At 39.1% G+C, this 13701-nt stretch overlaps 1 protein-coding gene across 1 annotated transcript in view; it reads right to left on the bottom strand.

Annotated features, from left to right (window-relative positions):
• Nucleotides 1-13701, bottom strand: part of LOC102303570 (voltage-dependent calcium channel subunit alpha-2/delta-2) — a 42827-nt gene that overhangs the window by 15072 nt on the left and 14054 nt on the right. Inside the window, exons 3-11 of the mRNA XM_005932246.3 lie at nucleotides 11325-11441; nucleotides 9194-9253; nucleotides 4215-4259; nucleotides 3696-3831; nucleotides 3474-3605; nucleotides 3304-3361; nucleotides 3159-3209; nucleotides 280-379; nucleotides 28-189 (exon numbers count right to left, since the gene is read on the bottom strand). Coding sequence (XP_005932308.1) covers nucleotides 28-189; nucleotides 280-379; nucleotides 3159-3209; nucleotides 3304-3361; nucleotides 3474-3605; nucleotides 3696-3831; nucleotides 4215-4259; nucleotides 9194-9253; nucleotides 11325-11441 — 861 coding nt within the window. The remainder of the gene's footprint in view (nucleotides 1-27; nucleotides 190-279; nucleotides 380-3158; nucleotides 3210-3303; nucleotides 3362-3473; nucleotides 3606-3695; nucleotides 3832-4214; nucleotides 4260-9193; nucleotides 9254-11324; nucleotides 11442-13701) is intronic.

Here is a 13701-nt window from a genome sequence, read left to right on the forward strand (position 1 = left end):
CAAACAAAATCAGTATAGATGACTTGCATTTAATAGTTGATTGAAGGCAAAGTGAAATCCAGACTTGTAGTCAGTGGTGCCTTTAGCCTGCATCTGCTGCACTGCATCCTTGAAAATCTTTTTGTTGCGCACATTAGCCTGGACTAGATGGCTAAAGCAAGGGACCACAGCCACAGCCTTCTCATTAAACTGAAACACAGGAGCAGACGCAGTTTGAAAACAACAGGGGAAATGATGGAAAACCAGTGTTCAGATTCAGTAAGTGTAGCATATGCTAACCCTGGCCACATTGACGTAGTCATCATCGGATAAAGTGTCCAGCATTTCCATCACTGACGCTTTGATCAGTTTCAGGGTGAGTCCACTGACACTGCCACTCCTGAGGAAACATCAGAATAAACATGCTTAAATAAATACTTGTGTGGAGACAAACAAAAAGCAAGAAGATAATTTTGTATGAGGGAATGCAAAAATTACGCATTTATGTGTCAAGAGTATTAACTAATCCTAAAGGTTTTGGCTCAGATGTAGTTAAAACTCGCAAAATGGTGCTAAAGGCGATCTAATTTTATCCATTTTTATGCCAGTCAACAGTTGTGGAGAGCATAGTCTGACACAGGGGTGTCAAATTTCAGGCTCAGGGACCAAAATTGGGTCAGCAAACACTTTAATTTAGCCCATTGAATGACTTTGGAAAATGTGAAAGAGGGCATAGATTTTGGAATTTCAGGTGTATTTTCATACGTTTTACAACCAAAGCATTCATACTATACCAAAGTAATTATAGTAAGTGATAAATAAACAATTAAATGACTAAAAAAAACCCTCAGTTTTTTCACTACCTACTATGAAAAAAATAATTTTACTTTAACAATGTTTATACCACAAGTCAACAAAGACTGAAAACCTGAGACTTACTGCTGAAATTGCACCTTTTTTTATACTGAGGTATCTCAGGGATTAAACTTCTTCACACTCACAGGAAGGGCACTTTACTGGTTCACTGCTGTGCCTGATACAAGTATGTCTGGCAATATTCAATTCAATTTTATTTATATAGGGCCAAATCAAAACAACAGTCGCCCCAAGGAGCTCGAAATAAAAACTCAACAGAAAAGTTCTGTACTGTAACTGTAAAAGTCTCCTTCAAAGTGAAGATTTTTTTTCTTGAAAACTTTCAAACTCTCTTCGTGAGCCAGGTTTAAAATAATTCAAGAGGCCAGTTTAAAAAGAACAGAATAATTCATAATGCCTCCACTAAAGTCTTCAGTAGTGCTGCAAAATCTCTCCTGCTGCAGCGATTGATCGGCACTGATAAATATATTCAGTGGTTATATAATGGTACTTTTCACTCCTTTACTTTCCACTTCTGTTTTAATTTTGTACAGTTTGCATTCAACAAAACACAAATTTCTGCAGTACTAGTGGAAATGTGATCTCAAAAACTACAGTAAAAATGTGGCTAAAAAATAAAGCTCATGAATACTGCATGGAAGAATAGATCTGAAAATTTGTTTTTGCATTTTTTGCTATCCTAATGTACACGTGATGAGCAACCAGGTTTCAAACTTATGAAAGGTCTGCTGATTTCCCACATTGAGCTTAACAATGGGATTAACCTTGCAGCAAGTACCAATGAAGTATGTCCTTTTACCACAATAGCAACCATGGGGACAGCACAGCAACAAAAGACTGCTGTTCTCGAGCGTGAGTTTGAATTCACTCAGCAAAAAAAAGCAAAACATTAGTGTCTGCTCTGCCATACAAATACAAATGTTTCTGATTAAAGCAATACTTGAAAAACATTTATGAAATATACAAATTTGCAGATGACAAAATGATGCTACAGCCAACAGCTTGTTGTTAAACAAAATACCAAAAACAGAGAGCAAAATACCTCATCGAGTTTGGCCCTAAGGCAGAAGGATTTTACTATTAAAGCAGTATTTCACACTTTATCCAACATAGTGCAAATCATGCTGATGAAAATGTTCCAACAGAAAGGCTCACACAGTGAAAACAACCAGGCTGGACGTGCAGGAAGTTAAAACAGGCACTTTAAATTGCCAGGGGTGAGAGGAAAAAATCTATATAGCCTAATGTCAGAATATTTTGCGTATTTTACGATACATTATATCCATACAGGGACACCAAATATTGATATTTTGTTGCATAAATTAAAATACTCTGGGTCTACGAACTAGAGGACTCATCACGCCTGTAGGAGGTAATCTTTCTGGAAACAGTTGCAGTCTGACTTGGACTGACCGCCATCCCTTTTTCAAAGGTTTGCAAATAACTGCTGTTTACTCAGAGTGCCAACATGTTGCCATCAGTATGAATGAGACTTTATCAATAAGCATAACTCAAGGGGACTCAACTCAGCTAGCTGCTGGCTGGTTGTATTCTAGTAACATTCCTATAAAACAAGAAGATTGTTGAGTGCAAATCTAATCATTTTCCGTCTCTGTAGATTTTAAGAGATATGTGATTTTCTATGATCTATCACAGTTGCTGTATTATCAGAAACAGATTGCAAGTATTTGCCAACTTGACCGCATTCAATCACGACTGATATCAGACTGACTGTCAACATTTAGCAGGTTTTAGTGACAGCTTGAACGTCTCATTTTGCAGCAAAAAAATAAATCAAAATTGGATTGAACAGATAATGACAAAGTTTAACTTTGAGGACATAACGTGTTTGAAACAGGTGATAAATCATATGAATATCACAAGATGTTAAAAATTGCAATAATATTGCATCATCAGAAAGTGAAAATGTGGTTAATAAAACAACAACTAAAGGGGATCATAAAGCTCTAACCTTCAAAATTAAACAGGGAGCAAAATGAAAGAAGGGCAGAGGTGAAATTTGCATGTTTAACAGTGAGAGGCACACCGAGAAAAACTCAGGAGGGGCATAAGAAAAGTAATGAAATTCAGTAAAACGACTGGATGTTACAAGAAAAATCCGAGAATCAGAATAAAAAAAACCCACATGGGCAGAAAAAAAGCGATTTCCTGGACTCTCTGTACATTGCCAGCCAGTCTAGCCTTTGCTTGTGTCCAGCTGTGATACTAAACTAAGATAACCATAAGAAAAGTGAATGTTCATTCTCTGAATGGGTCAAAAGGAGTTTAGCAGAATTACTCACACGTCAACAAGGATGACCATGTCTTTGGGGGATGAGGCACCCTGGATGTACCTGTGGGGAACAAAGAAGAGGACACAAAACTTCATCTGCTTCAATCCATTGCATGCAGCCCACATGTAAACATGTTTAAAGCTGGAACGCATACCAGGGCCTCCTCCTGACATCATACAGGTCAATTTTATCAGGAGCTTTCCAGGGTGTTGCTGCAAAAAAAAACAAAAAAAACAGAAGAAAATATTCACATCATAGTATTTACTTTGACTTTGGCTTATTCACCTCCTACCTGACAGCTGGAACCTAAAAACTAAAACCTACCTGGATAATAACGAGTGACTCCTGTCGCGCTCCCAAATGCTTGCCACAGCAGTGACGGATCCTCTCGACTATTCTCCATGAAGACTTTCTCCAACGCTTGCGTCCAGTTCAGTTCGTTTAGAATGACGGGAGCTAATCAACAAACAGTGAAATATTTTAAATACACACCTTAACCTTAAGCTAATTGCAAACATGTCTTTACAGACTGGGGACTCTACTTACCTCCTTTATAAATATCCGTGGGAATCTGAACAGCTGTGTAGGAATAGTTGACATTATTCTTGAAGTTTGGGTCATACACAAACTCCAGCTTGATGTGAGAGGGATTTTCCACCTCTCCTTCTCCATCCATGGAATACTACATGAACAGGAGGACAAGCACATGAAGCACAAACACATTTCTCTCCCTAATATTAATACTGTAGTTGAGTCAACTCAGGCTAGGTCAAGTAAGTGTAAGCCAAATACAGTGGAACCTCGGATTGCGAGTAACTTGACCTACGAGTAATGAGCAAAAAACTCATAGTCAGTGACTTATATAGAAAATACCTTTAAAAATGATTTTTATGTGGGAATTTTGGGAGCTCGGAGCGGTCCATCAATCATTTCTCATGGGGAAAATTCTCTTTGACATATGAGGGTTTTGGTTTGCGAGCAACAGCGAATCATACTCATAAACCAAGGTTCTACTGTACTTAGTTTTTTTTTAATAAAAGTTCAGTTTATTTGTCCCTTACTCACATAATCCAGCTCTGCCTTGGAATCATAATAAGCCATGTCCAGCTCCTAGTAGAGAACAGATGGAGATATGAAGAGGCTGCAACTGTGAAACAGTTTGAGGACAAGTAATCATATGCATGCATGTGTCAAGTCTGTCTTTGCACAGTTCTTCATAAGCGTAGCCACTACTTAGAATGTATGTTCATTTAAAATGATGCCCATCGAAAGTCCAAAACTGCATTTTTTTAATACTACAACCTTGTTTCCAAACAAACAAACAAAAAAACAAATCAATGTCTTTTTAATAATTTAAGTAAATTTTTTTAAAATTATATACAGAATTAAATGTGGTCCGATGCTGCTGAAATAAACAAGGCCACTCACTGATGAGTACACTTGTGAACATTCACTCTGAGATGAGTTTCTTTCAGCTATCTGTAAGAGTGACCTTCTCTGTTCTTTATATTTTATAAAAAGTGGACAAGCTACCTATACATGTTCATGATTTAGAGTTGTGCATACTCCTACTAAATCTGTATTTATCGTTCACATTCTCAGACATGCAAGTCACTCATACCTGCATACAACCCCGCATGGATGCCGTACGTGTGCTGATAACTAGCTGGATGGTCAGAAATGTTTTCTATATTGTCTGAAGTTTCAGGAACTTGCTGAAATGCTTTTTTTTATTCATGGTAGGATTTCAGCATGCTTTTTGTGGATAAATCATCAAAAAATTCCAAGGCAGTCTCATTTCAAATACTGTAAAATGCCTTTATTCTTATAGGACGGTCAGGTTTACCTCAAAAAATCCCCAAAAAACCCCCCAATGCATTTCAGCAGGCAAGCCTTGTTATAGTTGTTGCTCTTAGTTAAATGTAGATGCAAAGACAATGTTAGCAGACATGTTGAATCACTGAATCCCATGACTATAGACCATGTAATGCCACCTAATGATTTTCTATTGTCGTTGACTGAATGGACGTTAACTAACAACATTACACAGTATTTAAACAGACCAAAGGATGTGCTATGGAGGCTTTTTCAGTCCCCCTTAAGGAGGTGTATAACTGGGTCAAAGGGAAGAAAACTGTTAAATTATAAAAGAAATATTTGTTTTTTTCAAACACATTATTCAGAAAAGGATTGTTTGTGTTAATCTGGATCATGTTTATTAAAATAAAATCAATCCCAATTTTAAATTATTTTAGTGTACAGCAGGGAGAAAATAAAATTATTATATCTTATAACCTTGAAAGAGAATAAAGGGACTTTGCAGACATCTGTATTTGGAAAATTAACAGATAGAAACATTATGGTACAGCTTTCACCCAAAGTGGCTTAAAGAAAATGTCCCTTTTGGTCAAATCTAATGAGTGAGGACAGTCTGCACCCAGGAAAAGGACTGTGAGGCTAAATCTAAGGAAATAGCGTTTTCAGGAACATAGATATAGAAACACTATCCAACACCTGGACACACAAACCTTATTAGTTCCAAAACTAATAAAACATGAATTAGTCTTGGGGGAAAACATACAGTACAGAGGGAGAGACAAATAAACATATAATGACAGGAATTGGGGTATTATTGGGAGTGATGATGTAATGACCCAGATCTCCTCTGAACCACCATGGGGGGGAGTGGGGCACACAGCCCCACTCCCCCCCATCATCCTGACTGACACCCCTGACTGACACCCCCATCACCTCTGTGGACTCATTCCGCTTCCTGGGTACCACCATCACTCAGGACCTGAAGTGGGAGCCCACCATCACCTCCGTCATCAAGAAAGCCCAGCAGAGGATGTACTTCCTGAGGCAGCTGAAGAAATTCAACCTGCCAACACGGACGATGATGCAATTCTACACTGCAATCATCGAGTCCATCCTCACCTCCTCCATCACCGTGTGGTACGCTGGAGCCACTATCAGGGACAAACAGAGACTGCAGCGTGTTGTGCGCTCTGCTGAGAAGGTGATTGGCTGCAGACTCCCATCTCTGCAGGACCTGTACACCTCCAGGACATTGCGGCGTGCAGCCCGGATCTCAGCTGACCCTTCTCACCCTGGACACAGTCTGTTTGACCTGCTCCCCTCAGGCAGGAGGCTCCGGTCCATTCGCACCAGAACCTCTCGCCACAAGAACAGTTTCTTCCCCTCTGCTGTTGGACACATGAACAATAACCACATGACTGTTCCCACCACTAACACATGACCCTACGCTGTGTTCACTGCATCATTCCATGTTTGGCACTGATCACCACCTGCACTCATGTATATATGTTTCTACGTAGCACTCACAATTCCTATTCTCATGTATATCTCATGCACATATCTTTCTTTCTACATAGCACTTTAATTCTTATTGTTTGCACTGAAGCACCGCAGCAATTTCCTAATGTTGTAAACCTCAACATCTGGCAATAAACCCCATTCTGATTCTGATTCTGATTGATCAGTTTTAGGAAGACTCTCATCCTACACAACAAACTGGTACACACCAATCAACAACCAGACTCCCAGGAACATGGCTGTGCCCAAAACCTAGCGAATCCTGTTTGATAAATCATGACGTTCTTTCGTGACTTAGCCCATGTGTAGCTTTTCCAATGAGCACCTCAAATAGAAGCAGTTTGAATCCAGGGATTTGAGACTTTGTTGTTCTCTGTCTCTCTCAGTCAGGCCCCTCTCCAGGGTGTACCCCACCTCTTGCCCAGTCACAGCTGGGGGGGACAGGCACCAGCTGTTCCGAGACCCCAAGCTGGATGCACGGATCCGAAACATTTTTTCCCAGAGAGGAGTAACAGTCCAAAAAAATTATTCCTCCATCCATAAAATGTTAACAAAAAGCACAAGAGCTTTCCAAAGTAACACTTTCATCTAAACAGCAGCCAAAAAAAGTACAGAAGTCTTTAGTTTAAAACTACATTTTAAAAAAAAAGGAGAAGCTGCATTTGTGATGCTGTAACCACCAAATGTTTCCTATTGTTCGGTACTGTTTTCTGTTCAGCACTCTCACATTATGAATCAGTAGACAGGCTGTTAGGCTTGTGTGGAGCATCGCCATCTGTTACTGTCTTTACTTCAGAGTACGCGTGACATCTACACTGAGGTGGATGTGTTCCTATTTTTGGCCTGTTCTGATTACCAGATTTGATCTCCAAAGAGCGCCTTAGCCTAAATCGAGCTTAACATGACAACTCCATCAGTCTGCCGTTAGTCATCCTGTTGTTAGTAATATAAAGTTTTAGCACCTCTGAAAACACCGAGCTATCAGTCAGTGTTCTTTTTCAGTCAGTCCAAAGAAATGATGCTGCTCATCCAGCATGTTAACTTCTCCTATGAGCTCTGCTTCTTCTAACATTAATCTGTCAGCAGCGATAAAGGATAGTTTCATTCATATATGATAAAAAAGGAGACGTTTAGGATTTACTCAGATCGTCTCTTCAGTCTGTCTCTTTCTCATCATGCCACCTTTATGTATAACAATATGCTTGTTCCTATCTTTGCTAAGAGACAGATGAGAAGATGGGTATCACTCTTATATCCCTCTGCTAAATATAGAGCTCCACGCTAAGCAGGCTGGGTTGCTCAGCTTAGCATACATACTGGTTACAAGTGGAAACAACACCATCTCTATACAAATATTTAGTTTTAAAAAACCCAAAGAGTAAAATTGGTAAACTTTGCTGATCAGGCCTTTTTACTTTCAGACTTTATATAGCACCAAATCACAAAAACAGTCCCATCAGGGTGCTTTTTACACTAAGGTAAAGCTCCCACAATTAAGGAGATAAAACCCAATGATCAAACGACTCCCTTTAAGCAAGCACTTGGCAACAGTGAGAAGGAAAAACTCCCTTTTAACAAGAACAAATCTCTGACATAACTATGCTCATTTAGTAGCAGCCATCTGCCACAACCGGACTCTGCTTACAGAGATGGAAAGAGCATCTTTGAATGCACAGCATATCCAGGCTAATGGTGATGGTGTAATGGTGTGGGGGCTATTTACTTGGCACACTTTCGGCCTCGTAGTATTGATCATCATTTAAAAACTCCAGCCTACGTGGCCATGTCCTTCCCTTTATGTTAACAGTGTACCATCTTCTGATGATCAAATCACTTTGCCTACATTCAAAAACAGAGAAGAAACGAAAACAACGGCCAGTTAAGACGTGGAAATCTAACTGGGAGCCTAAGGCAACAGTGTCTACTCAGATTGTAGCGGATGAGCAAAAACATGTAGTCCTTTGAAATCACAGGGGAATTCAGTGCCTCTGAGAAGGACGTGAGAACCCATGTGAGAGGATGAGGTTAATCCCTTCTCATTTTGTCGGGGAAATGAAGCAGACCGAGTGGAAAAGTGGAATGCCAATGTGTGTAGGACTCAAAAGAACCACACGGCTGAGTGCACTCAGTCATCTGTTTCAGCCAGACGAGCGCAGCGCAGAGGGATCCACTCAGCTGCCTGGTGTAAATGTTTCTTTCTCAGGTCATCCCGTTTAGAGACACAGGGCTGAGAACATACCCCTGAATTATTTTATTCAGTGAATTCAAGATAAAATTGTACCATTTCTAATATGTGAGGAAATGTGTGATGACAAGTATAATGACGTGCTTTTTTTAGGGAAACAATACAGTGATTACAATAATATATATTATTGTAATACACTGTATTGTTTCCCTAATTTTTTAATTGACACATTTTCAAGTATTTCAAACATATAATTTTTTTGAAAAAATAATTTCCCCTTGAAATTACTATAGATTGACTCAAATCCACTACAGACACAAAAAACCTTATGAAGAAAAGTAAAGACGAATACGTTGAAAACAAAAACTCACTAAGGCCTTACAAGTAATTAAAAAAACACATTTGGAAATGGAAAGTAAAAGAAATGGAGCTGAATTGGCTACATGCACAACTATCAAAGCTATAAACTGAGTAACATTATATTTCTAATTTAAACTGAGAATATAATGTTATTGAGACTTACCTTGATTTCATCCTGCCACAGATGCTCCCGCTGGAGCCGCTCTGCTTCACTGGCTAACCTCTACAGAGACACAGCCACATTAGACAAGCAAGTATGATGACATGTTCAATTTCTCTAATCAGATGATTTTGGGGGAAGGTCACAATTAGACAGACTTAATCAGACTTGTGTTAACTGGTGTTTGTAAATGATACTGTGGTCCTGATTTTGCAGGACATGAAATGGGTTCTCAATCTAACTTTTCTGTCTTTGCTTGCATGTGCGCTATAAGCAAGTAACATTTGTATCTGTAGGTCATATCTTTACAAAACTTTTTTTTAGGTTTTGCACAAACAGCATTGTACAAAAGGACAGAGAAATGGATTGCATGTAGCCATGTGAAAATAAACTTCACCCTCTATCATTTCTAAGGTTTTAGGTATAAAGAATTTGATTTATAAATTTAATTAAATTAAAATTTGATTAAAAAATCATCTGTTCTTTAAAAGGTTATAAAATTAAGTAACTATAATCTGCTGATATTCTGTATTTTGTTTTTGCTAAGCATGGTGCTCTAACTTATGTGCAAAAATCTCCACTTTATTCTGGTTTATACAAATGATGTTGCAAAGACCTTATGGTTTGTTTAGATGCAGCTGTCCAACCCTAAGCCATGCTGTTCATTTTAGAGAGAGGAGGCTTTGTCCTGGCAGCCCTTCCAAACAAAATGTACTTTTCTCAAATGTACTAATGCTAACTGTCGCAGTTTCTCTAAGCTTTGCTCAGGCAAATGGACTGATTCTTATATGGCGCTTTTCTAGTCTCCCGGAGTACTCAAAGCGCTCTATACAACATGCCACATTCACCCAATCACACCCATTCTCACAAGCACTTAGTGCTTTCTAAGTACATTCACACACATTCATTCATAGGCAAGGCAAGTTTATTTATATAGCACAATTCAACAACAAGGTGATTCAAAGTGCTTTACAGAGACATTAAAAAACAAAAACAAATAAAAAGCATGATTTAAAATTGATTAAAAAACAGTAGATAAAATCAGTAGTTAAAATGTAAGTTTTGAAATTTAAGCTTAAAAGTGTGGATTTGGTGCTTTATTCAAATGCAGCTGAGAACAGGTGAGTCTTCAACCTGGATTTAAATAAACTGAGTGTTTCAGCTGATCTGAGGCTTTCTGGGAGTTTGTTCCAGATATAAGGAGCATAAAAGCTGAATGCAGCTTCTCCGTGTCTGGTTCTGACTCTGGGAACTGATAAAAGACCGGATCCAGATGACCTGAGGGATCTGGAAGGTTCATACTGGGTCAGGAGGTCACTGATGTATTTTGGTCCTAAACCATTCAGAGCTTTATAGACCAGCATCAGAACTTTAAAGTCTATCCTCTGACGGACAGGCAGCCAGTGTAAAGACCTCAGAGCTCCGATGGATGCATTGGAGAGCAACTCGGGGCTAGTATCTTGCCCAAGGATACTTGGCATGCAGATTGGAGGAGCCATGAATCGAACCACCTTCCGATCAGTAGATGACCTGCTCTACCTCCTGAGCTACAGCCACCCCAGCAAATTCACCACTCCAGCAAAGATTGGCAGCTGTTTTGAGGCTTTTACCCTTGTGAATAACATTTCTCGCTATATTGGAAATGGTTTTATAATCCTTCCCAGATTGACAGCAGCAGCAATAATTGTTTCTCTGAGATCATTGCTGAAATCTTTTCCTCCTTGGCACTGTGCTAACACACAACTGAATGCTCCAGACCAGCAAACTGATAGATCTTTTTCTTTCAGAGAGGTGCACATACTTGATGATGTTAACTGGGTATATTTGATTATCAACACCTCTTAACTCCCTTAGATTTAGTAAATGTCTTGTTAGACTTTCACACACTAATTCTGCAGTTTGATTTTTGGTAATTAAATAAGGACACGGCATAATATGTCACGAGTTGCTGTGCATCTGAGATTGTATTTATCTAATATTAGAAAAATGAGAAGGACCAGATTATTTTATGTTGTGATAAGTAAGGCGTTTCTTTTACACGTTTTTTAAAGCAACATCGTATGATTATGGCATTAAGAAATTAATATTTAAAAATCACAAGACAAAAATATAAAACTTGAGGAAACATACTTACATCAAGTGCTTTGCGCTTTTTAGCCAGAAGTTTCTCAATATCCGAGGCCACTTTTTCAACAATCTTGCGAGGCTGATTCTTCACCAGACTAAACCGACGCCTTTCTTCATTGTATATCTGTAAAATTTGAATGGACAGCTGTTAAAACCGTACAACATGTGCATCGAGTGCAAACCTCACTCCTGCTGACTTTTCCAGAGATAGGTTATCTATGAATAAATCATTTTTTTCATGAACCTGCAGAATAAAAAAGGACACTGACAGAGTGTCTGAGACAGAGCTGTAAGATTCAAAGCTCGACAATATGCGAAAGCTCATCTGTTCATTGAAGGCGCACTTGCTGTGTCTGCGTGTACAGTCCAATTCTAAGATGTCTCCATTCATGCATAAGTATTTATGAACACTGTGTTAACACACTGAAGCGCCCAAAGTAATTTTATGTGCAATCATCACCATGTCATAAAAAACATATAGAGAGTAATCTACATTAGAGTTAATTTATGCTTAAATTAAAAAGGCATATTTGTATCACACAGCGGACTTTCTACAAATTAGATGCGTGTTATACACATGGGGGTCTTAAGCTTGATACACCCAAATGACGCTCTTAATGCTTTTCTCTGCAGGGTCTGAATTTGAATTAGGACCGCACAGAGAAAGTTCAATTCAGAGCACCTGCCGTACAGCTTTGGTACAGCCACAGAAAGTACACAAGGAAACTTTACAGGTCAGTGGGAGACATCTGGGAATCACACTGGATGGATAGTGGGTGGAGCTGTATTGAGTAATGATTTTATTTAGGAGCAATACCTTCCACAATATTTGTCTTAGAATCATTTCTGCTTTGAAATTGTTAGAGCTTAAATCGTGGCCACACTGCTAGTGCTGGTTTAGGCCCTTTTGCCTTCTGCCTTAATTTTTAATGGCGCTGATTCATCAAGGTACTGAAAACATTCTGGTTCATATTGACATGACAGCATCAAAGAGTTGCTGTAGATCTGTCAGGTACACATCCATGATGAGATTTTCCTGGTCCACCACATCTCTAAGGTGCTCTATAGGATTGTGTAAAGTAGTCAGACTCGAACATCAAGGAAGGTGGTAGGGAAGCAGACTCAGCAGACATTTCGGGTTTCCAGAGGTGAGCAATTTATTTACAGTGAACCCCATCCTACATGAAACTTAACAAAACGTCCCCTCCAAACTTAATTAACAAAACAAAAAATACATCGATTTGGTAACTCAGCTCGCCTCTCCTCTCTCATCTGAGCCTGGCAGAGACTTACTATATTGTAAGAATAGATTATTGTAGTATTAGGGATTTAGTTGTATTAATGATAGTAAAGCATTATATTCGTTATTCATTTAAGTAGGCCATAGGTCAAGCTGCTAAACACTCACACATAGAGAACACACACAGAATTGGGAGAATAAGTCAGATGTGTATGTGAGAAGCAGAGGCGACAGAAAGGAGAACACAGTGTACGAAGAAATGTGCAGCAAGGACACGAGATAGGGAGACAGCAGATAGACAGGCATTAGCAGGCGCCTAGTTTTGAGAGACAAAGGTTGGTGACTTCTGTGTCAATGTGTGCTGTTGGGGCCAAACCTATGGCGTTATTTTTGTGCCACTATTCTGAGCGCATGTAAAACAAATTTGCAGGTGCAAGTGCTGCATTTTGAGAAGAAATTTATTTACAGCGAAGAAAAGCTAAATTTGAGTGAACAAAATTCATTGCTGCGTGCAAAAAATGTATTTCAGTGTTTGCTATTATTCATATACACTCAAAAACTGAGCCCCTCTCGCTAAGTTTTTGCATCTGCGCTTGCTCGCAATGTGCTGCTTGCACTATCAACATTTCTGCCCGTGCACGTTCAGCTCTTTCTGTACATCGTTATATTTATGCCACAAAATCAGCAAATCACAGACTTGGATGTAAAAAAAAAAATCTGATTGGCTGTTTTGGTCTCCAATCAGCTCGAAATGACGAAATGCAATATCCCAGAATCCATTTCGTCCAAAACTCAAACGAGCCAGGCGAATTATTTTGAGAATAAATTATTTGACTAAGAAATATTGCTGCGTGCAAAAAATGTATTTCAGGGTTTGTATTATCCACACACACACACACACACACACAGACACAACACACACACACACACACACACACACACAACACACACACACACACACACACACACACACACACAATAGTCAGCCCCTCGCTCAGTTTTTGCATTTGCGCTTGCTCGCAATGTGCTGCTTGCGCTCTCAACATTTCTGCCCGTGCGCGTTCAGCTCTTTCTGTACACCGTTATATTTGTGTCACAACCAACCAAACCAATCACAGACTTGGATGCAAAAAAATCTGTCTGC

The sequence above is a fragment of the Haplochromis burtoni genome, unplaced genomic scaffold (genome assembly GCF_018398535.1).
Source record: "Haplochromis burtoni strain Fernald_Lab_line unplaced genomic scaffold, NCSU_Asbu1 Contig_156, whole genome shotgun sequence".
Classification (NCBI taxonomy): Eukaryota; Metazoa; Chordata; class Actinopteri; order Cichliformes; family Cichlidae; genus Haplochromis; species Haplochromis burtoni.